This window comes from Dendrobium catenatum, unplaced genomic scaffold, assembly GCF_001605985.2.
Source record: "Dendrobium catenatum unplaced genomic scaffold, ASM160598v2 fragScaff_scaffold_954, whole genome shotgun sequence".
Classification (NCBI taxonomy): domain Eukaryota; kingdom Viridiplantae; phylum Streptophyta; class Magnoliopsida; order Asparagales; family Orchidaceae; genus Dendrobium; species Dendrobium catenatum.
Genome location: NW_021319416.1, coordinates 49,323 through 75,743, shown reverse-complemented (window position 1 = coordinate 75,743; position 26,421 = coordinate 49,323). Strand labels below are relative to the sequence as shown.

General features: G+C 32.7%; 2 protein-coding genes across 3 annotated transcripts; both read left to right on the top strand.

The window, feature by feature from the left end:
* The first annotated feature begins 299 nt into the window (after positions 1-299).
* LOC110094639 (plastidial pyruvate kinase 4, chloroplastic-like) lies at positions 300-9,578 on the top strand. Of its 2 annotated transcripts, none has more exons than XM_028697520.1 (4): positions 300-779; positions 6,985-7,417; positions 7,521-9,167; positions 9,243-9,578. In XM_028697520.1, exons 1-4 carry the CDS (start codon positions 731-733, stop codon positions 9,337-9,339), a joined length of 2,226 nt encoding a protein of 741 aa, XP_028553353.1. In that variant the 5' UTR covers positions 300-730; the 3' UTR covers positions 9,340-9,578. The 2 variants fall into 2 exon arrangements, with proteins under 2 accessions (XP_028553353.1, XP_020675564.1); XM_020819905.2 differs by having other exon boundaries at positions 300-785.
* Positions 9,579-14,957: 5,379 nt separating this feature from the next.
* Positions 14,958-15,989, top strand: LOC110094640 (plastidial pyruvate kinase 4, chloroplastic-like). The gene is made up of 2 exons (XM_020819906.2): positions 14,958-15,496; positions 15,571-15,989. Exons 1-2 carry the CDS (start codon positions 14,958-14,960, stop codon positions 15,665-15,667), a joined length of 636 nt encoding a protein of 211 aa, XP_020675565.1. The 3' UTR covers positions 15,668-15,989.
* Positions 15,990-26,421: the final 10,432 nt, after the last annotated feature.

Below are 26,421 nucleotides of genomic sequence, written 5' to 3'. Positions count from 1 at the left end.
CGTTTAACGGGCGACTTATAAGTCGCCCGTTAAACGAGCAATTTAATCTCGCCACATCATCACCACGTCGGATCTTGACTATTCTAGTCAAAGCATAAGTCGCCCTTTTAACGGGCGACTTTGCCTATTTTTAAATTTTTTTTAAAACATTCTTAAGCTCTTAATATAATTTATAATCATGCTTAGTCTTAAAATTTTCCCAATTGAATTCCATTAAGTGCCATAATGTTTTTTTCAATATTGAAGTCATTAAATTTATGTTATTATTAAATTTCATAGTCATTATTAACAAAGTTAACTCAGCCCTCTAACCTTTCATGGCGGAGGGAAATCTATGGTACTTGCAACGGCATGCCCTTTTAGCCTCTCATGGCGGGACAAGGGACGATGGTGCTGAGCAGCTTCCACTGCGCTTTTCCAGATTGTTCTCCTGCATAGAAACCTGTAGATTCAAGAATCCGTAACTTGGCATAATGCATTTCCAGGAATCAGGAGCTAGCGTTGAAAACGCTTCCATAGGAATCTCCAGGAAAGAGAGTGGTAGACGGCGGAAGCACGAAGAGCTGACGCCGTTCCACTGCTGTTCTTCCAGGAACAGAGAGAAGGACGAGAAATGTCCTGCATTTCCTGGTGTTTGTTTCTCTCGTTTTCTTTGCTTTCTGAATAAAAAACGTTGGTTAGGGTTTTTAGAATTGTCCAAGAGAGCCTGTGAAAGAAATATATATGGAAAATGGTGGGCAAGTCCTCCAATCATGCTGCTGGAGGGTATCGCAAAAGAGGTGTTGGTAATGGGATTTCTTTTGTCTTTCTATATTCCAATATTATGATTTTTGTCAGGGATGGTTTGCTCAATTCTTATTTATTGCAAGTTTAGAAAGTGATTTTTATTCTGAAAGGATTATTGAACTGCGCAATTTGAGTATAGAACCGTCTTTGCTATGATGATGCGTGCTGTTTAGTGATTAAAAAAAAAGTTAATTTGATATGTTTGATATCTATAGGTGCTTTTGAGTGATTACCGAGTACTTTTAATGTTTGCATAGATTTAGATGAATTTGTTTTCTGAGACTCCTTATAGTTGTTGGTAAAGTGTGAATAAGGTAACAATTTTTTGGACCAAGGCTTTGAACTTCTGTGCTCAGTTCCAATTTTGTTGTTTCTGTACTTTTGTCAGTCTCCATCTCCATTATTTTTCATGGTTTGGGTATTAATTTTAAATACTTTGAAATAATTGATTGAACTAATTTTTATATCATTGATATTAGATTTGAGTGGCTAACATGACATTAGTGAAATGAAATTAGTTGGTAAATTATATACTGTAATTTATATTGATAATAAGACATTGATGGACATATATAATTGTTTAAGAGGGCAAAATTTGCTTCTATCTTTAAGGGATCAAAATGGATCAGAATCTTTTAAAGTTTTTGAAAACACTTAATTGAAAAAAATAAAAATCCTACTGTTCTTTACTCTTACATGTCTAACTTCTTATTTAAATTTGATTTTTAGTTAAATATTTGAAAGCTAGGGATCTATGCATTCACATTTGAATTTGAGAATGTAGCTTACCTATAGCTTTAGTGGCAACTAGTCTAAGTTAAATTTATAGATCTAGGATACAAATATTTACTAACAATAGAAGTTGTCTTGGAGCGCCCAAAGAGTTCTAAGCTCAAATAGAATATTAAGGTCAACATTAATTTCATATCTTTTGTTCAGGAAAAAATGGAATTCAGTATCATTTATGTTGGTTAAGGATATAGAAGGCATTTTGATGCATGCTATCGTTATAAATGATATAATGACATTTTGCTATGATAGGTGAAAAGTTATACCACTTGAGGAATTATAAGAAAATTAGCTAATAATTTGCAAATTAAAGATAAAGTGTATGATATGCTATATTGGTTTGTGTGAAATTGATAATTGCCTAGCAATGTCGTTGATGATCAACTAATATCTAGGTATAATAAGTTTAAATTTATTTGATCTATTATGTATTAGAATGAAGGCATAGATGAAGATATAACTTTTATGTTAATATTAGGTTGTTTAGAAAGAAAAAGTGTTTTAGGAGTACTACATAATAAGAGAATATCATTGCAAACTTTAAAGAAAATATTATAAAGTTGTAAGTAGACCAACTAGCCTATATTGATTTAAGTGTTGACAATAAAAAAGTCATTGCTAGCCAATTTTAATGTGGCAAAATTGATAGTGTTAATCAATATTATTAAAAGCAAGAGCGTGAAGCAAAGTATTTGACCCCTCTCTAGAATGAAGAATCTTCTAATAAGAATATAAGCTTAAAATAAACTAAAGTTATAAATAAAGATTGCATGATTACAAGTTAAAATAAAAGCCATACAAAATTAAAGGTGTGATTCATTGTTCACGTATAGGAGACTAATAAAAATTATGTGTTGCACTTGAATAAATGGAGAAAAGAATAGGGTAAGTAATCCAAAAAAAATGTGGCAATGTGTGAAGTTGATGGGAAATGAGTGCAAATAGGGTATTGAAGATAAGATAGTTAAAAAGGGATATAGGTGGCTTTGGCATGACATCAATTGAAGAAGCACAAATAATATGCATAGATAAACTTAATAATGAGGATTGGGAAGAAAAATGGCTAGGCCAAAGCTAATATGATTATAAATTATGCAAAAAGATTTACATTAAATTGACTTCACTCTTCATCTAACACTCTACAAAATCATCATGGCTAATCTCAATTTAGAAGTAGGAAGACCGTAGGTTATTATTAGGGCGATAGAATTATAAAAATTATGCCAAAGCATATGAAATGAATTCAAATTTAATTTTTTTTAGTGGTTAGGTGTTCTATCAAGCCTCCCGTCACAACCAAACCCAATATTAACTAAAAATAGGTAATATTCTGCTAAGACATTACCTATAGGTGTTATGCTACAACTTAACTTTATTTTGATGAAAAATACACAAGTTTTGATTAATATGCATATAATTTTTGAAGCGAGTAGGGTTGGTAATAAGGTTCTACTAAGATAATTATCAGTAAGAAAATTATAGATATGGTTAGTGCTTATTCTCCTCTAGTTGGATTAGAAGCTAGTTTGAAAGTAAAATTTGAAGATACTATAATGGAATTGCTATAATATATATTTGAGAAAAATGATTAGTAGTAGTCAATGGGGGAGTTAGAAAATTTTTATAGCGGGAGCTCAAATTAATTTCTTTTAAAAATTCTCTTCAATGTTTTCTCATTTGGACTTGGGCCCAAAGTAATGTACCTTTGATTGTCTTAATAATCTTAACTTATATGAATAAAAAAAAATCAAATATGACGAGGATGAAAGTATGAAGAAAAAGAATCATTATGTAGCTAAACATGGGTATTTCAATGATCTAATACTCTAACGTTATACTCTGGTTAAAGGCTAAAAGCAATTAGTTGCACAACAAACGGAGAGCACTATTTAAAATCTGATAGCAGAGAATTAATGCAGCCCTAGTTAGTAGTTACTAGATGCTATTATGGTCTTGTGCCAACATAGAATGAACAAAGGTTTTAAAAAATACAGTGAATAGCAATAGTTCCACAATAAGTAAAGTGATTGTAGTGTAAGCAGAAAACCATTGGATTTGTCAATTTATCGGACAACTGCATAAGCATGTACTTTAAATTTGGGAGTAATCGCTATGATGATTAACATGTTAATGATTATTTATACACATAAATATTTAAATCCGTTGTCTTTGTAGTTAACATTACTCCAGGATCTCTTAACCTCAAAAAGTTTAGCGTTCTCAATTTAGCCTATAATCGGATCGCAAAAAGAAGTAGAGGAGGAGGAAGATTAAGAAGAGGACTTACTTACTAGGATCTTGCGGAAGAAATGCCACAACAGTGATGCAAGAAGCAGATAATTTGAGTTGGGTAAAAGCTCCAAATAGTCCCCCAACTATTAATAAATGTTCAAATTAGTCTCAGATTTTTGTATTGCTCCAATTTGGTCTCTCAACTATTAAAAATTTGTCATTTTAGTCCCTGGGAATGATTTGTCATTTAAATTAATGGAAAAAGCTCGAGAGATTTGCTTCTTTGTGGACATTTAGGTAAAATGACTTGTTACTTGCTCGACGCCATCCCGCTATACTCCCTAGAGATTGATTGTGCGAGGTGAAGCTGGTAGAACGAGATGCAAGCGACCCAGGCTGACACGAACAAGCAAGGCATGCTTCGATTCACATTTTTGATTCACGTGTGACTGCGAGACAGACAATGCACCATGAGCAAGGCACCTTGTGGGGCTTTTTGGATATAGGAATAAAGATGGCTACCTTCACAATGAGCAAGCTCCTGTCATTACTTCTAATCCTACAGAAGAATGGGGAGGAGATGTTGCTTTGCGATAGGAAGGAATGTCGTCAAAGGAGGTGAAGAAGATATTTAGTTCAAAATTGTAGCTTTCACGTGAAGTAGACGAAGTCGAAGAGCAATGAACAGCTCCAGAAGAGAAAAGGCAAACCTACGGCTATAGCTAGATAGCAGAACATGCATTGTGAGAGAAATATAACATAGGAACAAATTAATTTAGTTTAACTATTTTAATTAAAATTAATTTTGAATATGATGTAATTAATAAAGAATTGGTTACCTAGATTAATTGATAATTAACTTTGATTTAAAATATATTATTTATAATGGTTAGTTAATAATAATAATAATAATTAATAATTAGTAATTAACTCATTAATAATTAAAATATAATCAAAATTAAGATTAATAAGTTATTTCATAATTAAATTATTTTCTAATTATATATTTTTTGTAAATATTAATTATTGACAATAATTAACAAGGTTGTGAAAACCAGACCGAACAAAGAATCGGAAGAAGGAGAGGTTCAAGGGCCGGTTCTTTCAAACCCGGACCGGTTCGCCGGTTTACCGGTTGAACCGCCGGTTCAGTCCGGTTCAGGCCGGTTCTCTGCGAAGCCGGTTTTTGAACTGGACCGGATCGGACAACTGGCCGGTTCACGGTTGAACCGGTTGAACCGGCCGGTCCGGTCCGGTTTTTAAAACCTGGATAATTAATATTAGAATTAATAAATAACTTTTATTTTAAATATAAATTAAAATTAAAACATAATTTAAATTTGATTTGTTAATGAACTAAATGATATGAAATTGACTTGCAAAGTTTTTTTTATAGTTAAATGATATGAAATTGTAATTTTTATCATATTAGATTTTGCTTTAAAAATATATATATTTTTTTCCACTTTTTATTCACCCTTATTATGTAGTAGATTAAACATATATTATAATTTATTAAATGATAAAATTGTGTAATATAAGAAATGTAATCTCATATCCATTTGTACTACCTAAAATATCCTTCATATTTAACTTTGGAGTTAACTTTAATTTTTATTTTAAGCTTTAGGACTAAATTGACTCAGTTTTTAGTAGTTGATAGACTAAATTGGAGCAATGTGAAAAATTGAACATTTATCAACAGTCAGGAGACTATTTTGAGCTTTTACTCATTTCAGTTCATTGTATGGTGAAATATCATGTTTCACCATGATCAACTTCCAATTGGCTTTGGCCTTAGCCTTCGACCCACCCCAGTTGAACCTTGACTCTTGCTCTTTGTTGACAAAATAGAGGACTGGCATTAAATAGAGATTGATGTGTCTGTTTTTAAATCATTTTTAATTCTTCATTAAAACTTCCAGCACAGTCAGAAAATTATATTACCAGAACAAGGAATGTAAACATATTCTTATTTTACAATTTTATTTTTAGATTGGTGACCAAAAGTATAGATTCTTAAATTGCATGACACTGTTATTTGTGCACTTGAAATTAGTGAAACACTATGTTTATGTAATTAGCTAATAAAAAAGCTTTAAAAGTTCGAAATATGTTCCAAACAATTATTGGAGATGACAAAAATTAATTTAGGCCTCGACTTGAAGCTCAAAATGATGTGGTTCATCTATTAAAAAAATGTTATGATGATAAATTATAAATTTGTATCACCTATGAACAAGAGATGATAATTAAACATATAATTATTTTAGTTGATATATTTTTAGTTTTTTTAGGTGAAACTTTGAAATTGTATTTATATGTTGAAGCATAACATGTAAATATTATTTTATATTTACTTAATTTGGAAGTTGTTATCTTTTCATGCATTTTGGATATAGATAAGGCAAGTTTTTTAAATAAAGTTTACACGTGAGTTCTTATGTGTTTGATATCTGAATTTGGTAAACCAATAATGAACTTGAGCTAGGACCAATAACGGCCACCTTTTTTGACCTTTGCTAGCATTTTACTCACCCAAACTTATTTTGTTTGGATTACATGAAACATTAAACCATATGGATCAAGTGGTGATAATGGAAGATATCCCATCATTTTTAGTGTTTTTTGACCAGTCACGATTCACTTTTAATGAAAATTCAAAATGAACCTTAATAACATCACTATCAGCCGATCAACTAATAATGTGATTATGAGAATGTCTCTTAGACTTCGTTTGAACGGCTTTCTTATTGCTTCTTAAAGCAGCTTTTTAGTATTAAAACTTTAATTTTTGTGCTAGAAAGCCGCTTTAAAAAGTAGTAAGATAGCCGTCTCAAACGAAGCCTTAATTTCACAATTTCTTATTTTTCACTTTCACCTAGGAAGGTGTGCATCTCAATTATTATTGGGAAATAGACAAAAAAAAAGTAGCCAGAAAATTCTTTTATTTTGTTGTTCTCATTTCCTGTATTCTACTATTAATATTCAATAGATCAATCTGAGAAATATGCTTTAATGAGAAACACGTACAGCTAGCACTATTTCCTAAAGTGAATTTAAATAATTTGAGAGAGTGTTCTTGAGGTTCTTTAATGCTTGTCAAAAACAGCTTCCATGTGATGTTGAACAATAAATATACTGATTTTCAGGGATTAATTAACATTCTTTGGCCAGGTATGACATCTTTGAAACTACAGGGACAGCTTCCTTCAACATACAAATTTCATTTAATTGCAAGTAAGCAATGTTGCAGCCACGTGCAGTTTCCAATAAAATCAATAAAAAAGTATCCTATATTGCTTGCCAAGTTACCTGAGGAAGATGATCCTGAATGCAATAGTTGGAAGATGTATGCATTCCATGATACCCTAAATGCCGTTAATCGGACCTTGGCAATGAATCTAAATGAAGGAAATGCTTATGCTCAACCTGATAAATCAGGTCGTGGATCAGTTGAAGTTTCAGAATTGATTCCTTCTTATGGGCATTGTCTTCCTGAACTCCCAACAAATCGTTTACTTAGCCTTCTTGAGAAGTTGAAAGCTGTGCATCTGCATTTATTAGCTGCAGAACATTGGAATGCTTCTCATCTCAGGCTATGCCACAGGTAATTGATTTGAATTTGCACCGTTATTCTACCTGTCAAAAATATACAAACGTTAACCATAATTCTTGTAGTCATTTCTTGTATGTTTTAACTTTGATAACAGAAATTATGTCGTCAGTGCAACAAACTTGACCCATTACTTGGCCTTAAAATGTCTTCACCTCCAGCAACTTCAAGAAGATCTCTCTTCCATTGGCCTTCTAACCCTGGAATTTATAAACTCCCATGTTCTTGCAAGTATTGGTACAAGCATTCAGCTACTGCATCACCTGTTATCAAATTCTCTTGAAAGCAAAGATTCTGCAACCTATCTGGATAGGAATGGTTATAGTCCTACAGAGAGAAGTGAAAATGCGGTAAACTTCGCCATTAGTACCATGAAGAAAAGGGTATCCGTTCATAATACAGCATTGTTTGGCGAATGCCTCGATAAGCGAACAGGACAAATCATGGTTACCATTGGAAAAGAAGTTGTAAAAGATGAAATACTTGTAAAGAATCTTCTCAAAGCTGGAACAAACGTAATTCGCATCAACTGTGCGCATGATGACCCGAATGTGTGGAGAGAGATTATTAGAATAGTGAAACACAACTCCCACTTGTTGGAAAAGCCATGCCGTATTCTCATGGACCTTGCTGGGCCAAAGCTCAGAACTGTCTTATTGAGAACACATTCAAATATGGTTAAACTGTCCCCAAAGAAGGATTCTTCTGGTAATGTGGTCTTCCCAGCTCAGGTTTGGTTGTGCTTTGATGGAAGTAATCCTCCTGCTGGTCTATCTACGAATGCAATTATTTGGATACAGAAGAGCTTTTTCAATAAGCTCAAAATGGGTGATTATGTGAGCTTCGTTGATGTTAGAGGTAGAAAGCGGGTGTTAAAAGTTTTGAAGAAGTCTATTCTGTCTACTGAGTATGGTTGCATTGCAGAGTGTTTGCAAACTGCATATATAAAAGTGGACACAGAATTGTCTGTAAAGAAAAAGAAAGGAGAATTTGTTGGAAGGGTAATAAAGGTTCTAGCTAATCAACATTTTGTTAGATTAAAAGTAGGAGATCTGCTTACTATTTTTAGAAGCTCTTCCTCTTATCTCAATGAATTGAGTAGCACAACATTGGGTTCAACGAAGATAACTTGTTCTTCTGATCATATTTTCGAATCTGTCGAACAAGGTGAGCCCATTTTATTCGATGATGGAAAGATTTTGGGGAAGGTACGCGAAGTGAACGCTAATTGGGCAACTGTTGTGGTAACTCACGCTAGACCCAAGGGTTCTAAGCTTGGGTCAGGCAAATCCATCAACATTCCCAAGAGCAGGGTGCAGCTTAAAGGCCTGACTCCGAAAGATCTCCTCGACCTCGACTTTGTTGGCTCTAACGCCGACATGGTAGGCATTTCATTCATTCGAAATGTCGATGACATAGTTATTGTTCAACATGAGTTAGAGAAAAGAAATCTAACAAAATTGGGGATTGTACTGAAGATTGAAACCAAGGATAGTTTGCAGAGGCTACCTTCATTGTTATTTCAAGCAATGCAAACCTCAAATCCTCTTGGAGTAATGATTGCTAGAGGTGACCTTATGGTAGAATGTGGATGGGATCAGTTGGGTGAAATCCAAGAGGAGATCTTGTCCATCTGCAGTGCTGCACACATTCCTGTAATCTGGGCAACCCAGGTTCTTGAATCCTTAGTCAAATTTGGCTTTCCTACTCGAGCTGAAATCACGGATGTCTTCAAAGCTATGGGGTAATATTATTATAATCTTTATAGATGCATTTATAGCATAATAGTAATCATGTTTTTAACATGCAAACTTTTCAGGGCAAGCTGTATTATGTTGAACAAAGGAGACAATATTGTGCAAGCTGTTACAGCTTTGAATTCTCTTCTGAGCAATAGATCTAGTAGTGAACGATGATACTGAATCCATCGTTCCACTTGCATAGACTCGTTGGATAAGAAGGCCTTAGAGTTGCCTTTGCAAGATCAATTTTTCCACTATCCTATATTAAGTTCATCAGTGTGTGTATATAGAGTAGTTTTAGATGTCAGTAATATTAACCTATATGGTTCTTCCTGAACCGATTTTGTATTGTTTAGGTTTTTGCAGTTACCGAAGAATTCAATACCTAAAGAAGCTAGTAAAATTCAAATTGGATCAATTATGTTAATTTTTTAATCATTTAATGTAAAAGCTTGAGCTTATATTCTCCTATTTATGAAATTTGTGCTTTGAATTTGAGACCTTGAGCTCCAATGATATTTTGTATATGTTTACTTGAGCAAGAACTTCTTTATATCTTTATCTTGGTGTATGGCAAAAAATGTTTTTGGGTGATTTACGCATTCAAAATTATGATGTGCTCATTGTGGTTTAGGTTGATTTTTGTTACTATGGGTTCCAAAAAATCACGACCCAGTTTCTTCGCAACCTTTTTTTTTTTGTGTCAGCGGGAAGAGTTTTAATGAGTTTCAGTTCCGGGGTAAATTTTTAGAAGACATTGGATTTTTAGATAAGACCCCGCCCTAATTTTGCAAGGGTTTTATGATATGAGTTCTGGTTTTCTATAGGCGCAAGCCCCTTTAGTTAATTATCCCTGTCGTTAACGAGAGAAAATTTTTTTTTAAGGCTAGCGTTGAATAGATATATAGTATCTAGCGAATAGTAGCAGTAGAAATATATATTGAAAAATTGAAATTTATCTTCCCACACTTAAAGCGGATGGGTGGGGGAGTGATGATAAACCCAATCAAGATCCCATAGTTTCGTCATCCCAGACCATCATGGTCCCTAGATTACTTAATTAGAGGAGATAGTTGACCCAACCTAACATATGGATCATTGTCGGTAGTCATGGGTTGCTTTAGAGGTGTAAACGAGTTGAGTCGGTCGAGTTTATATCCTTATCGAGCTCGGCTCGTTACATGGAAAGCGAGCTCGAACTCGAGCTCATTTAACTGTAAACTAGCTCGAGCCGGCTTGACAGCCATGGGAGGGAATTTTTAAATTTAGGCGGGATTTTTAAAAATTTGAAAAATTAGGCGGGATTTTTAAAACTTAGATAAAATTTAAAAAAAATACATGAACAAGAATTTAGAGTCATTGGGGAACATACAAGCTCTGGCCATTACCATAATTTAGTAATACAATTTGGTGGCAAAATCACTTGGTTAGAGGGCCCTGGTCATAACTGTTTACCTGTAGTGCAATTTGATAGTGAAACCACTTATTAGAGAACATGTGTCATATCCTTACTGACAGGAGATGATTTGATAATAAATCATAGTGATATTTTATGCTAGACATTCACCTAGACATTCACTCTGCTGAGATGGTTTCCAAATTTATCCACCTAGACAAACTGTTGTAGAAGGTTGATGAATTTTTTACTTTAAATTATTAAGTGATTTATTTCATCTTGAATATCTTAAATTTTAGTGATTTTTTAGTTTTAAACTTTTATTAAAATTAAAACTCTTTAATGATAAATTTTGAGATTTATGGGCGTTTAACGATGGAGACCCCTTCAGTTGAGATTTTTTGTCAACATGGTCATCATTTGGGTGATTTTGAAATCACTTTCATTGTTTGTATTTTTATGAGTTTGGGAAGCATTTAAAAAGCATAATCTTCTCCGGTTGAGATTAGCTTTCAACATAGCCATCATAAGGGTTTTGGATATTTTCATGTCATTAGTCGAACATTGTCAACTATGTTTTCTTTCCAACAAAGGATCGGGTTGACCCTCGGGCATATGTTTTGCTAGTAGGTAGGGATCCCCTTTGTTCAAGGTTTATTATCGATTCAACCACCATTACAGAGTTGATGGATGAAAGCAATTGTGATGAAGCTGAGGGTAGATATTAGTCTTGAGGGTCAGCTTGGTCATGTTTCTTGAGCCAATCATGTGCTTATTTCATTCATATCATCATATCAAGACTGTCATTTATCTTTAAATGGAGAACAATCCAATTATAAGCTAATTATTTTCAACACTTCTTAATTTTCTAATTCCAAATATGATCTTATCTTCATGGGGCAAGATCATAGTCCAATCATGGCCTCATGTTTCTCTCTTGAGTCATGAATTAATCCAATTGTGAGACATCTTTCTTACTTACATGTTAACATTTTATGGTACCATATAACCATTGTAGCATTCCTTTCAAGTATCATACATATAGGTTAAAATTATCACTTTCACATGGTAACATAAATATGCATTTTATGTGTAACGCCTAAGAATACATGAAATCATTAATTAGTTACATATTCGTAATTGTTGAAATCACTTTTATTACATTTGATATGCATTGAGAGTATTTTTTTACTTAAATCTTAAACTTTTATCTCTTACTAGGACACATCAAATATCTCTTAGTACCTTGAATATTCTATTTTATTTAATCTTGCAAATCTTCTTGTTGTGCATAGCAAAATCTTCATCAATACCAAAGATATTATACTTAGCCTGGCCTTGTTTTCCTAGTCTATTAAGCACTCACCCTAGTTATGCTTGGAATCTATTTTCTTTTGCTCAAATATTTGAGCAAGACCTTATCTATGCCTTGACCTAGTTAATTTAGCATATACATTAAATTGACTTGGGTGATCCTATTCATGGCGTTATCTCTACTAAGTTAAGCCTAATATACTTCATATATTGAGTATCCTATCCATTTTAGCCTAGAATTATGAGTTGATAAGGTTGAAGATGTTGATAACACTAAGTCTAACATAAGCAGCACTCAATAAAATTGGAATCAATATGCATGGTTCATGAAAATCAATCATAAATATATAAGAAAATAATATAGGCTATCCATTATACATACATAAGTTAGTCTTAATAAATTATAAATGTGGCTTTTAATGTATATTGTCATATTAAGGTTATCACCTTTCCTTAATAGATTATAATCCAACTATATGTTAATCATTTTCAATATACCCAAGTTTTTAAGCCCAACTATGAGATAGTCATCATTGGGTATAACCATAGTCCAATCATGAGGCTATCAATCTCATTTAGGTTATTTTAATCATTATCCATCTTACTAACTAAATATAAACCTTTCATGATAGCATGTTACATCATCACTTGCCATGTTAACTAAAGCATATAATACATATTTAACTCATAGGAATATATTGAAAACATAAATTAATTATCATAATCATCATTATTAATCTCACTTTTAGTACATTTAGTGTGCATTGATATTAGTATAATTATATAATCTTAAACCTCTATCTCTTGTTTGGTTAAAAAAAATACACCTTAATATCTTGAGTAATATATTCAATTTGATTTTGCAAATCTCCTTGTTGAGTAAAGTCAAATATTTCTTAATATCAATGGTAATCTAGCTAGTTTAACCTTATTTGACATGGCCTACTAAATACTTACCCTTAGTTGAACTTAGGATTTGTTTTCTCAAGCTTAAATATTTAAGCTAGACCTTATTTATGCCTTAACATAGTTAATATAGCACAAACACTAGAGTAACTTGCAGCATCCTATCCATTGCATTAACACTTCTATGTTGAGCCAAGTACACTCTAATACAATGAGTATTCTATCAATTTTAACCTACCCTTTTGATTTGATAATGTTGATAACCGCTTCATCTTTGCACCTTAACCTATAGCACCCTAATACATGTATGCTAGGAGCAGACACCCCCTATATTTGAACTAGGCCTACCAATTTTGGTATAATGAACCCTAAGGAGACAAAAACTAACCTATTTAGCACATGATCAAACCTTAGCTAAATTTATTTGACTTAGAGCTAAGCTAAGTCATTTTGGGAGGCTCAAATCACCCCATTAGGATTCTATGAACCTTAGTATGGCTACCCTAAGACCTAGGAATCCACCATGACGCATGAAGTTAAGCCTTAATCAACCTAAAACATATAGTCAAACCTCGGTTAGCCAGGGTTAAAACCTTCAATTTGAACTTATTTATGACTGATCTATGGAGACCTAAACCTATCTAGTACTGCTAAACCTCATACATATCTAGTAAAAGCTTTATGGGATCCACTTGATTTCAATTGACCAAACTTAAGGTCAACATAACTTAGCCTTATCAGACCCACTTAATTAGGCTAAATTAATCCAATCTAAGTGAAAGTAATTGTTGGAGAATTAAAATGAGTTGTTTAAGGGGATTAAGGTGATGGTATAACAAATAATTAAGAGGGGATGGATTGGGACAAATCTAGGGTTAGTGGGGAAGTAGAGAGAAGAGGCATTATAGGTTTTCGGTTCTTGAAATTATTTTGAGAAGACATATGGTTATTATGTGAAATGTATGGAAATTTTTAGGGTTAATATATAAGTGTTCTATAGTTTATTAAGGGGGAGGTCAGAATTGTAGATGCTTATAGAAATAAAGGAACCTAATTAGGTTTTGGAGAAGGTAATGAGGTCAAAAGGTAGTAAATTTTAGGATTACTTATATCATGATGGTGTAGGGGCTAGAGATAGTGTTTGGAGGTTTAAGATGAGGTGTAGGAGATGATATAGGAAGTGATTCAAAGTGTAAAAGCATAGCATTAAATAAAAGTTCATATCTCACCAAAAAACTTGAACAAATAAAGCTGTCAAGCCTAATGGAGAACAAAGGCGCAAGCTCATTTTTAATTTGTATTAAATAAAGTTTAATTAAAACATGTTTCATATTTTAATATAGCATTTCCCATTTTTATATTATTACATGTAATTTTGATGCTACTTTGTCCTAGCTTAGATTTTTTAATTTCACATATATTATGCTTTATTTTAAAAATTCATTGCACAATGAAAATATTTTCACCCATGTAGGTGAGCTATATTTTGGTTAATTTTATGATGGTAATATCACAATCCAACCTGATATGATTCACAGACCGATGAGTTATTCCGTATTGAATTGGAACAGACCAAGCCAAAGATCAAAGTTTTAGGAAAATTTTCAGATTTCTTCAATTTAAATTTGAAAAGGATAATAGAGATAATTACTAATAATTAGAAAATAAACTCATCCAAATTTTCATTTCTTTCATCATCAAAATGTATAAACAACATTTACACTACAATACATGACAACATACTAAAACAAAATAATTAAACAAATAAAAATGATCGTGCAAAAGTTAGAAAAATACTTATAAATACTATGACAAATCATATCCTGAATACCTAGCTACTCAACGGGCCCTTTCTTCTTTCCCTAACCTACAATAGAATATTGAATAGATGTAACCAACATAGTTGAGTAGGTCACACCTATCAATCTAAATTTTCAAATATTTTACTTATTATTCATTTAGCTGGGTTTAAAAATAGTTAATTATCATTTATTTTATTAAACAGAATAATACTTATAATTATAAAACAAATAAATAACATTGCAAGGAAAGTAAATAAACAAGTATTATATATACTAAAATAGAAAATAACAAATTTCTCTAAAGCCCTTATGCCTCCCATCAAAAATGGACCCTTATGAATCTATGTACTAACATACAAGAAAAAAAGATCCTTATGGTACGCGAAGTGAACGCTAATTGGGCAACTGTTGTGGTAACTCACGCTAGACCCAAGGGTTCTAAGCTTGGGTCAGGCAAATCCATCAACATTCCCAAGAGCAGGGTGCAGCTTAAAGGCCTGACTCCGAAAGATCTCCTCGACCTCGACTTTGTTGGCTCTAACGCCGACATGGTAGGCATTTCATTCATTCGAAATGTCGATGACATAGTTATTGTTCAACATGAGTTAGAGAAAAGAAATCTAACAAAATTGGGGATTGTACTGAAGATTGAAACCAAGGATAGTTTGCAGAGGCTACCTTCATTGTTATTTCAAGCAATGCAATCCTCAAATCCTCTTGGAGTAATGATTGCTAGAGGTGACCTTATGGTAGAATGTGGATGGGATCAGTTGGGTGAAATCCAAGAGGAGATCTTGTCCATCTGCAGTGCTGCACACATTCCTGTAATCTGGGCAACCCAGGTTCTTGAATCCTTAGTCAAATTTGGCTTTCCTACTCGAGCTGAAATCACGGATGTCTTCAAAGCTATGGGGTAATATTATTATAATCTTTATAGATGCATTTATAGCATAATAGTATCATGTTTTTAACATGCAAACTTTTCAGGGCAAGCTGTATTATGTTGAACAAAGGCGACAATATTGTGCAAGCTGTTACAGCTTTGAATTCACTTCTGAGCAATAGATCTAGTAGTGAACGATGATACTGAATCCATCGTTCCACTTGCATAGGCTCGGTGGATAAGAAGGACTTAGAGTTGGCTTTGCAAGATCAATTTTTCCACTATCGTATATCAAGTTCATCAGTGTATGTATATAAAGTAGTTTTAGATGTTATTATATGGTTCTTCCTGAACCGATTTTTGTATTGTTCGTGTACTGCAGTTAGCGAAGAAGTCAATACCTAAAGAAGCAAGTAAAACTCAAATTGGATCAATTATGTTAATTTTTTTTAATCATTTAACGTAAAAGCTTGAGCTAATATTCTCCTACTTATGAAATTTGTACCTTGAATTTGAGACCTTGAGCTCCAGTGCATTCTTTAAATGTTTACTTGAGCATGAATTTCTTTATATCTGTATCTTGGTGAATGGTAAAAAATGTTTTTGGGTGATTTACGCATTCAAAATTATGATGTAATTCTGAAATGCACATTGATGTTTAGGTTGATTTTTGTTACTGTGGGTTCCGAAAATTCACGCCCCAAAACCCTTTCCTTTATGTGTTGGCGAAGAGAGTTTTAACGAGTTTCAGTTCCGGGTTAAATTTTCAAAAGGCAAATTGGGTTTTTAGATAAGACAGTACTCAACGATTTCACCCTCATTTTGTGAGGGCTTTATGGTATGAGTTATGGTTTTCTATTGGCAAAAGCCCCTTTAGGTAATTATCCCTCCTGTTAGCGAGAGAGAACTTTAGGTTAAGACTAGTGTTGAACAGATATGTAGTATCTAGCAAATAGTAGCAGTAGAATAAGATGTTGAAATTTTGAAAGTTATCATCACACACTTAAAGCGGATGGTGCGGGGAATGATGATAAACCTGATCATGATCTCATGATCCCATCGTCCCTAGTCATAATGGTCCCTAGTCTACTTAGTCAAAGGAGGTAGTCGACCCAACCTGATTGAAGGATCATTGTCGACAGTCATGGGTTGCTTCGTACAAGGGTATCATGTATATTTGGGTTTAATGTTTGCCTAAGAGGTCATATTTAAGTCCATCCTAGCTAATAAAGGACTTTGTGCCTTACCGATTAGATTATGTTGATTCATTACAAAAGAATTTAGAGTCATTGGGGAACATACGAGTTTGGCCATTACCGTAATTTAATAGTACCATTTAGTGGCAAAATCATTTTGTCAAAGGGCCATGGTCATAACTGTTTAATTGTGATGTCATTTGGCGGCGAAATCACCCATTAAAGGACATGTGACATGTTCTTACTGACAGGAGATTATTTGATTATGAATCCAAGTGATATTCTCGACTAGACATTCGCTCTTTTGATGAGCATAGATGATTTTCAAATTTATTCACATCGACAAACTATTATAGAGGGTGGATGAATTTTTGTTTTAATTTACTTCATCTTTAATATCTAAAATTTTAGTTATTTTTTAGTTTTCAACTTTTATTAAAATCAAAGCTCTTTAATGATAAATTTTGAGATTTATGAGCGTTTAAAGATAGAGATCCCTTCGATTGAGATTTTTTTGTCAACATGACCATTATCATAGTGATTTTGAAATCACTTTAAATATTTGTATTTTCATGAGTTTGGGAAGCATTTAAAAAGCATGACCCCCTCTGGTTAAGATTAGATTTAGACATGCCATCATCGGGGTTTTGGATATTTTCATTTCATTTGTCGAACATTGTCAACTGTGTTTTATTTCTAATGGAGAACCGAGTTTAGCTCCTAATTTATAGAGTTATCATAGAAATATCGGAACTAAGAGTATGTATTTTAATATATGTATTTTCTTCATAAAAGGCATTGAAGGACTAATATTAACGTATAAAATTAAATATTTTGTTAATTCAAAGAGTGTTGATTTCGAGATTTTATATATTGGTGATAAATTTTTCTCGTAAGAAGCCTTAAAGGCCTAATATAAACATATAAAAAAATACTCTGATCGACACTATGACCATGTATTTGTTTGTTGGTTCAAGTCGTGTCAACTTTGGTCCATTCAAAGAAGAGGATCGGACTTGAACTTAAGTTCACTTTTGACCCACGCAGCATTCTCGTACCTCAGGTTTGGAAATTGAGCATTGTGGTCGGAGCACATACGAGTGTTTAAATTTCATTTTAAGTAATATACTTGCCATTTTTGTGTACTCATAAAATATATTTCGCACGCTTGAAAACTCCTTAATTATTTCTTTGGTTCTTGTAACATCCTCAAATGTCACGTATATGAGCATGACATACTCGTCGGGGCCTATACAAAAACATGCTTTTGAGTGCATTTCTCATAATGCATTCACAAGTTATTACTACTTTTTATATGACTTGCATAATGCATAATATGTTCTTTATGATTTTCAAGATGATGATGCATTTGTATAGGAATTTGGATGAGCACATAATTCATTTGCACGTTGTGTATATATACATATATAAGGTCCTACACATTGGTTGAAGTTGAACCTGCTGATTTTTTTTGGAGGTAGATAATAGGAATGGAGGTTTTGGTGGCTCCATACCTCATGTCGGATACCTCGGGCATAGGTTTTGCTATTATGTAGGAATCTCCTTTGTCAAGATTTATTTTCAATGCAACCACCATTGGAGAGTTGATGATGAAAACAATTGTCAAGAAGTTAAGGATAGATATTATTCTTGATAGTCATCTTTCTTGAGCCAATCATGTGTTTATTTCATTCGTATCATCATATCAAGATTGCCATTTACCTTTAACAGGAGAACAATACAATTATAAGCTAATTATTTTCAACATCTGTTAGTTTTTTATTTATAATTATGATCTCATCTTCATGGGGCAAGATCATAGTCCAATCATGGCCCCATGCTTCTCTTTCTTACTTACATGTTAACATTTTATGGTGCCATATAATTATTCTAGCATTCCTTTTCAATATCATACATATAGGTTAAAATTATCACTTGCACAAGGTAACATAAATATGCATTTCATGTGTAATGCCTAAGAATACATGAAATCATTAATTGGTTATCATACTCGTAATTGTTGAAATCACTTTTAGTACATTTGATATGCATTGAGAGTATTTTTTTACTTAATCTTAAACTTTTATCTCTTACTAGGATACATCAAATATATCTTAGTACCTTGAATACTCTATTTTATTTGATATTGCAAATCTTCTTGCATTGCATAGCCAAATCTTCATCAATACCAAAGATATTATACTTAGCCTAGCCTTGTTTGCTTAGTCTATTAAGCACTCACCCTAGTTATACTTGGAATCTATTTTATTTTGCTCAAATATTTGAGCTATACCTTATCTATGCCTTGATCTAGTTAATTTAGCATGTACATTAAATTAACTTGGGTGATCCTATTCATGGCATTATCTCTACTAAGTTAAGCCTAATATACTTCATATATTGAGTATCCTATCCATTTTAGCCTTGACATATGAGTTGATAAGGTTGAAGATGTTGATAACAATAAGTCTAACATAAGCAACACTTAATAAAAGTGGAATCAATATGCATGGTTCATGATAATCAATCATAAATATAAAAGATAATAATATAGGCTATCCATTATACATACATAAGTTAGTCTTAAAAAAATTATGAATGTGGCATTTAATTTTTATCATCATATTAAAGTTATCACCTTTCCTTGATAGATTATAATCCAACTATAAGTTAATCATTTTCAATAATGCCCAAGTTTTTAAGCCCAACTATGAGATAGTCTTCATTGGGTATGACCATAGTCCAATCATGAGTCTATCAATCTCATTTAGGTTGTTTCAATCATCATCCATCTTACTAATTAAATGTAAACCTTTCATGATAGCATGAATCGTTATTGCCTTCCTTCCCAATATAATGCATATATGCAAAACTCTTTTTTTATCACATATTCACAAAACAAGCATATCACATCCCTTGCAATGCCATGAAATCATGACTTGCATGACAACATGCTTCATGGAAAGTTACTTTTCATATTAACTAAATCATACATTACATATTTAACTCATAGGAAAATATCAAAAACATAAATTAATTATCATAATCATCATTATTAGTCTCACTTTAGTACATTTAGTGTGCATTGATATTAGTATAACTACAAAATCTTAAATCTCTATCTCTTTTTTGGTTAAATAAAATACACCTTAATTTGTGTAATATATTCAATTTGACTTTGCAAATCTCCTTGTTGAGCAAAGCCAAATATTCCTTAATATCAATGGTAATCTAGCTAGTTTAACATTATTTGACATGGTATACTAAATACTTACCCTTAGTTAAACTTAGGATTTGTTTTCTCAAGATATTTAAGCTATACCTTATTTATGCCTTAACCCAGTTAATATAGCATAAACACCAAAGTAACTTGGATCATCCTATCCATTGCATTAACTCTTCTATGTTGCGTCAAGTACACTCTAATACAATGAGTATTCTATCAATTTCAACCTAGCCTTTTGATTTGATAATGTTGACAACTTAACCACTTCATCTTTGCACCTTGACCTATTGCACCCTAGTACATGTATACTAGGAGCAGACACACCATGTATTTTAATTAGGCCAACCTATTTTGGTATAGTGATCCCTAAGGAGACATAAACTAACCTATTTAGCACATGATCAAACCTTAGATAAATTTATTTGACTTAGAATAAGCTAAGTCATTTCGGGAGTCTCAAATCACCCCATTAGGATTCCATGAACCCTAGTATGGCTACCCAGAGACTTGGGAATCCACCATGACCCAAGAAGCTTAGCCATAATCAACCTAACACGTATAGTCACTTGATGAACCATAGTTAAAACCTTCAATTTGAACTTATTTATGACTGAGATATGGAGACCTAAGCTTACCTAGTATCACTAAACCTCATACGTATCTAAGAAAAGCTTAATGGGGCCCACTTGATTCCAATTGACCAAACCTAAGTTCAACATAACTTAGCCTTATCAGACCAACTTAATTAGGCTAAATTAATCCAATCTAAGTGAACTTAAATTGGTGGAGGGTTAAAATGAGCTGGCTAAGGGGATTAAGGTGATGGTATAGCAACAATTTAAGAGGGGTGGATTGGGGCAAATCTAAGGTTAGTGGGGAAGTGGAGAGAAGAGGCATTATAGGTTATGGGTTCTTGAAATTCTTTTGAGAAGCCATATGGTTATTCTGTGAAATTTATGGAGATTTTTAGGATTAATGTAATTATATAAGAGTTCTACATTTTATTAAGGGGGAGGTCAGAATTGTAGATGCTTATAGAAATAAAGGAAACTAATTAGGTTTTGGAGAAGGTAATGAGGTCAAAAGGTAGTATATTTTAGGATTCCTTATGTAATGATGGTGTGGGGGTTAGAGATAGTGTTAGGAGGTTTTAGATGAGGTGTTGGAGATGATATAAGAAGTGATTCAAAGTATAAAAGCATATCATTAAATAAAAGTTCATATCTCACCAAAAAACTTGAACAAATAAAGACGCCAAGCCTAATGGAGAAGAAAGATGCAAGATCATTTTTAATTTTTATTAAATAATGTTTAATTAAAACATGTTTCAAATTCTAATATAACATTTTCCCATTTTTATATTGTTATATTTAATTTTGATGCTATTTTGTCCTGGCTTAAATTTTTTAATTTCACATATATTATGCTTTATTTTAAAAACTCACTACACAATGAAGATATTTTCACCTATGTAGGTGAGCAGTATTTTGGTTAATTTTATGATGGAATGTCACAAGCCAACTCGATATTATCCACAAACATATGGGTTATACCGTGTTGAATCGGGACAAATCAAGCCCAAGATCAAAGTTTCATGAAACTTTTTAGATTTCTTCAATTTAAATTTGAAAAGGATAACAGAGCTTGTAATTACTTCTAATAATAAAAAAATAAACTCATCCACATTTTCATTTCTATCATCATTAAAATGTAAGCAATAGTTACACTACAGTACATGATAACATACTAAAACAAAATAATTAAACAAATAAAAATGATTGTATAAAAGTTAGAAAAATGCATATACATACTAAGACAAATCAGATCCTGAATACTCAGCTACTCAATGAGCTCTTTATCTTTTCCCTAACCTAAAATAGAATATTGAATAGATGTAACCCAGCACAGCTGCGTAGGTCACACCCATCAATCTAAATTTTTAAACATTTTACTTACTAGTCATTTAGCTGGGTTTAAAAGTAATTAATAATTATTTACTGTACTGAACAAAATAATACTTGTAGTAATAAAAAATTAAATGGCATTGCAAAGAAAGGAAATAAATAAGTACTATATATATTAAAATAAAAAATATTAACTGTCTCTCAAGCCCTTATACCTCCCATCAGAAATAGATCCTTATGAATCTATGTACTAACATATAAAAAAAAAAAAAATCCTTATGACACTCAATGTTTAACACATATTAAATAACAAAAAAATTAGGCCATTATAGCTCCCTGTGCATTTATCACTATAACAGAACTTCCACCACACATCAGAACCCCTCAAATCACACATTTCAAATAGACAAGCATAAACTTCATTGCATTGCAGTAAAAGAAATGCAAATAAACTAATTTAAAATTTTACAAAAAAGTTTTATTGGTATGCGAAAAATTCAACTACATAGAATAATTTCACAATTTCAGAATATCATGAATATCACCAAATTATCAAGTATTGTTCAGAACACTATATTGAAGCTATAATTATACTACAATTTTATTTTTATGAATCAAAATGATTTTTGAATTAAATAAAATAATATAATTTTCAAAATACTATGTGTAAATTTTCCAAAAAAATACTTAAATATCCAGAATGACAACTCTATGACATATAGAAAGTTATACGTTGAAAGTTTTGCTGGTATGAAGTTATCCAGATTTTTACAATATGAATTTATAAGTTAAATTAGAAAAATCCTAAATTTTTTATATTTTTGAAAATAGAGATAAGAAAATTATAACCTACCTTGATCCAAATAATTTCCTGAATGGGACCGACAACATAAAATGGAATGTAGGGGCCAAAATCTAGACTTTCTCACTAACATATCCTCCATATCAACTCTAACTGGCTGAAAAGGTTGATTCATAAATTTTGATAAAAATTATATAAACTTAACATAGCACCGCAGCATTCGGCTGTGCAGCACCGCAACACTCCCCACTGGAGAGCTCAACGCCGCAGTGCTACCTACCCAGCGTCATAGCACCCCCAAGGAAAAAAAAAAGATTTTACATGCATGCACACATATTAGGATATATTCAAACATGCTTATGTACACAAAACAATCATAGACATATGCATAAGACATGAACGCAAAAGTTTCACTTAATTGTTCTTACTAGGATGGATCAAAACATGTGTAATTGTGCAAAGATTCAGTAAGCGTTATAGGTACCAAACAAGATAAGCAATTTGGTTTCATTCAAGTAGAACCTGGCTAAACAAGTGAATTTTGAAAGCTTTAGGAGCTCTAGTGCCCAACATGCCAACTTTACACCTAAGTTCCTTGTTGAGAACCCAGGTCTTAATTCTAGAATTTTTGTGATGCAAAACAGAGAACCTGTGACTTGACCAACTAGCTTCAGGTGTTTTGGCACCCATGTTTGTCCCCTAGCCCTAGCGCTTGGATGCCAATTCATTTTTTAAAGACCATCTTGATGAACATAATTGGATTTCAAAAAAAGAGAGCTCAACACCAAATTATTAGATACAACACCTAAATGTTAGACATGGTGTTGGCCTCATTTTGCCCTAATATAGAGTCAAATTTTACATTTTACTCCATATTGGCTCAACTTTCTTGCTCTATCTTAACACATCATTGCCAGCTTATTCCACATAACATGATTTTTCTTACGCTCATTTCACTTTTTTTCTAAACATTTAAATATATCTACTAATCATTTTTAAAAGACTAATCATCATTATGCATCAAAATAAAAAATTTATAAGTACATGTTGTCCTACTTTGAAATTGCAATATTTTAATAAATATTAGCTACTCCTACTACATCAAATTTATGACTTTCATAATTTAAAATGATGCACAATCATTTAATCATGAATGATAGGAAAGAAACATTGTGATATACAATAAAAAAAACATTATAAAATGTAGCTTATATTTAAATTGAACTTGCTTATAAATTTACATACCAAAAGCTAATACAATCTACTCCCTAAATTAGAAATTAAGTTTCTTACTCAAAAGATTATCAATCAAGGGATACACTTTCTCGTTACGGTCACGTTAAAAATCTCATTCTTTTATAAACAATCTATGAAAAAAAAATCTTTATATTATTTATAAACAATCCAGACATGTTAGCTAATAATGCTAATTTGTAGGTAACTTCTCTTTAATTTCAATTATTTCTAATGACTATATATATATATATATATATTGGACTTAACTTTACATTTAGGAGAAATCTAGATATATACTTCATAAGTTTGACCAGCTTCATATTTAACATTCTATGCTTTGGTCATAATACTTCTATAAATGATATTGGGTTGTCTTTAATCTTTCTATGATAATCATGATATGTTCTATAGCTTGATAAAAAATTAATAGGTCATCAACAATGACTCTAACTTCAACCCATTTAGAAGGAGTCTATCTTTCTAACCATTTAGTGCTTCATATGGTAACATCTAAATTTTGGATTGATAGCTATTATTTTTGTGGACCTCCGAAAAGAGCACCGCGCGAACGGGTCGATTGGAAGGGCAGATTGGATCGTGCATACGACTAACCATTGAGGATAGGGGCTGTCGCCAACACACCCCGATGGGTAGTAATATACACGACCTAGTCACGGGAAAAGCATGTAATTTCTACTGCGCAATCAAGTAAACACATCAATATAAATCAAACTAATCAAGTAAATGTCCATAGGCCAACTGCCCTTTAATTACAACCCAGGGTATGCAGAAAAGTAAAGTGGCCGGGCACCACTGCCAACAACCCGGATTTCTAAGCCTATGACAGACGCAAATGACTTTGAGTGGGATATTGGTCTTCAGTCTTCTGGGTGTCTTCCTCTCCTTTGACTCCTTGGAACTCTCCTCCTTAGACTCCTTGGATCTTTTCTCCTTAGACTCCTTGAATTTCTCCTCCTTGGACTCCTTGGATTCGTCGTGGCTTGAATATCCAAATGAAGAGACGATCCCCCTTTGGAAGGGGGCATTGCCTTTTCTCTTTGGATATCTAAAGCCATCCCACTCGATCTCCCAAATGGAAGAAGACTCTCCCCTATGAGGATGCCTTCTTATTTTGGGATTCAAGTGGGATAAGAATATCCACACTCAAAGGTCATTTTCATAACTCTTAACAAATTTATTACAAACAAATTACATTAATTGAAAGCAGTAAATCTAAGAATCCCTGCAAGGTTATCCTAATAAAAATCATCCCAAGCAGTTTATATGAAAATGAAAGTGCTAACACCATTGACCATGTGCCAAGCCATGCTCTTAATTTTGAGGGCTAAGCGCTCCACCTGTGCAATTATAATTATTTTAGCCCTCATTTTGTTTAGGGGGAGCTGAGCAAGCACCTGCATAAAAATATTGTTAGAAATCATGACATTGTTCCCCCTTTTTATTATTTTGAGCATGGCCACCTACACGGAAGAACAGTATATATATATATGACGTTCCTAACATAGGGGTAAATCTAGCGCTCATCGCATCACAGAGTGCAGTAAATGTAAGAAAACACACCAATCATTTTTCAAACAGCATACAATGAAAACCATGGAAAGCTCCGGCACACAGCAGAAAAATAAAACCCAGCGACCAAACCTAGATCTAGAAGTTGTGCCATAGAAAACAATTCTATGTGTGTGTAAGGCTGGTGTGGTTTGGATAGGTCCTAAGCAGAGTAGTTAGTTAAAGTTATCTAGAGTTTAGGTTTGTTGTAGGCCAGAAAATGAAATTTTTGATGAAATTCAAATATTAGTGAATTAGAGTGTATTTTAATTATCTCAGTTTGTTAATCAATTTTAAGAGCTTAGGGAACTGATACTTAAAGTTAAAGTTATATTAGTCAATTTTGGAAAGTTCCAGGTCCTCCTAGGAACTAAGCTAAGGGTCCAAAAAGTCACTATGGGAAAGAGGATAAGTCTGGGCCTCCTATCACCTTAGGAAAATACTAGTCCTTAATACGAGTAGTTAGCCAGGTAGTACACTAGATTTGGAGTTCTCTAGGCAAAGTTATGAATTTTTTAAGTTTCGGGCCCTATACTATAGACTAATTTGACCAAAAAGTTGACTTTAGGATCTAGGCCAGATTCTGGAAACCTAATATTTTTCATAAATACTAGACCCTAATAGGAGTTTAATGCAAGTGGGTTTACCTAATTTGGAATTTTCTACAATTAGTTATGGATTTCCAAAGATCGGGTAATTTAAGGGGATTTCTAAATTTCCCAATAAAGGGTCGTTTTTACTGTTTTGCTCCAAACAAGCTCCAAACTGATTGGAATCACCCCCAAAGGTCAGGAATAACTAGAGAAAGTGTTCTCAAGTGTTTGGAGAAGATTTGGGATTTTTAATAATTTTTAATGAATTATTAGGGGCAAAATGGTAATTTCCACCTATGGTCAAATGGGGAGTCAACCTAAAGTCAAACTAGGGAGCCCTATTTATCTAAGGTCAAAGATCATATCCTGGTCAGTTTGCGATATTATGGGTAATTTTTTGACCTATAATGCATTTATTGTAATTTTCTG

Excerpts from the sequence above, each read along its gene's own strand:
- LOC110094639 (XM_020819905.2), top strand. The coding sequence starts at position 731 with ATGGTGGGCAAGTCCTCCAATCATGCTGCTGGAGGGTATCGCAAAAGA. Across the intron at positions 786-6,984 it reads GTATCGCAAAAGAGGTGTTG|GTATGACATCTTTGAAACTA; the intron begins GTAATGGGATTT and ends TTCTTTGGCCAG. Across the intron at positions 7,418-7,520 it reads CATCTCAGGCTATGCCACAG|AAATTATGTCGTCAGTGCAA; the intron begins GTAATTGATTTG and ends CTTTGATAACAG.
- LOC110094640 (XM_020819906.2), top strand. The coding sequence starts at position 14,958 with ATGGTACGCGAAGTGAACGCTAATTGGGCAACTGTTGTGGTAACTCAC. Across the intron at positions 15,497-15,570 it reads GATGTCTTCAAAGCTATGGG|GGCAAGCTGTATTATGTTGA; the intron begins GTAATATTATTA and ends CAAACTTTTCAG.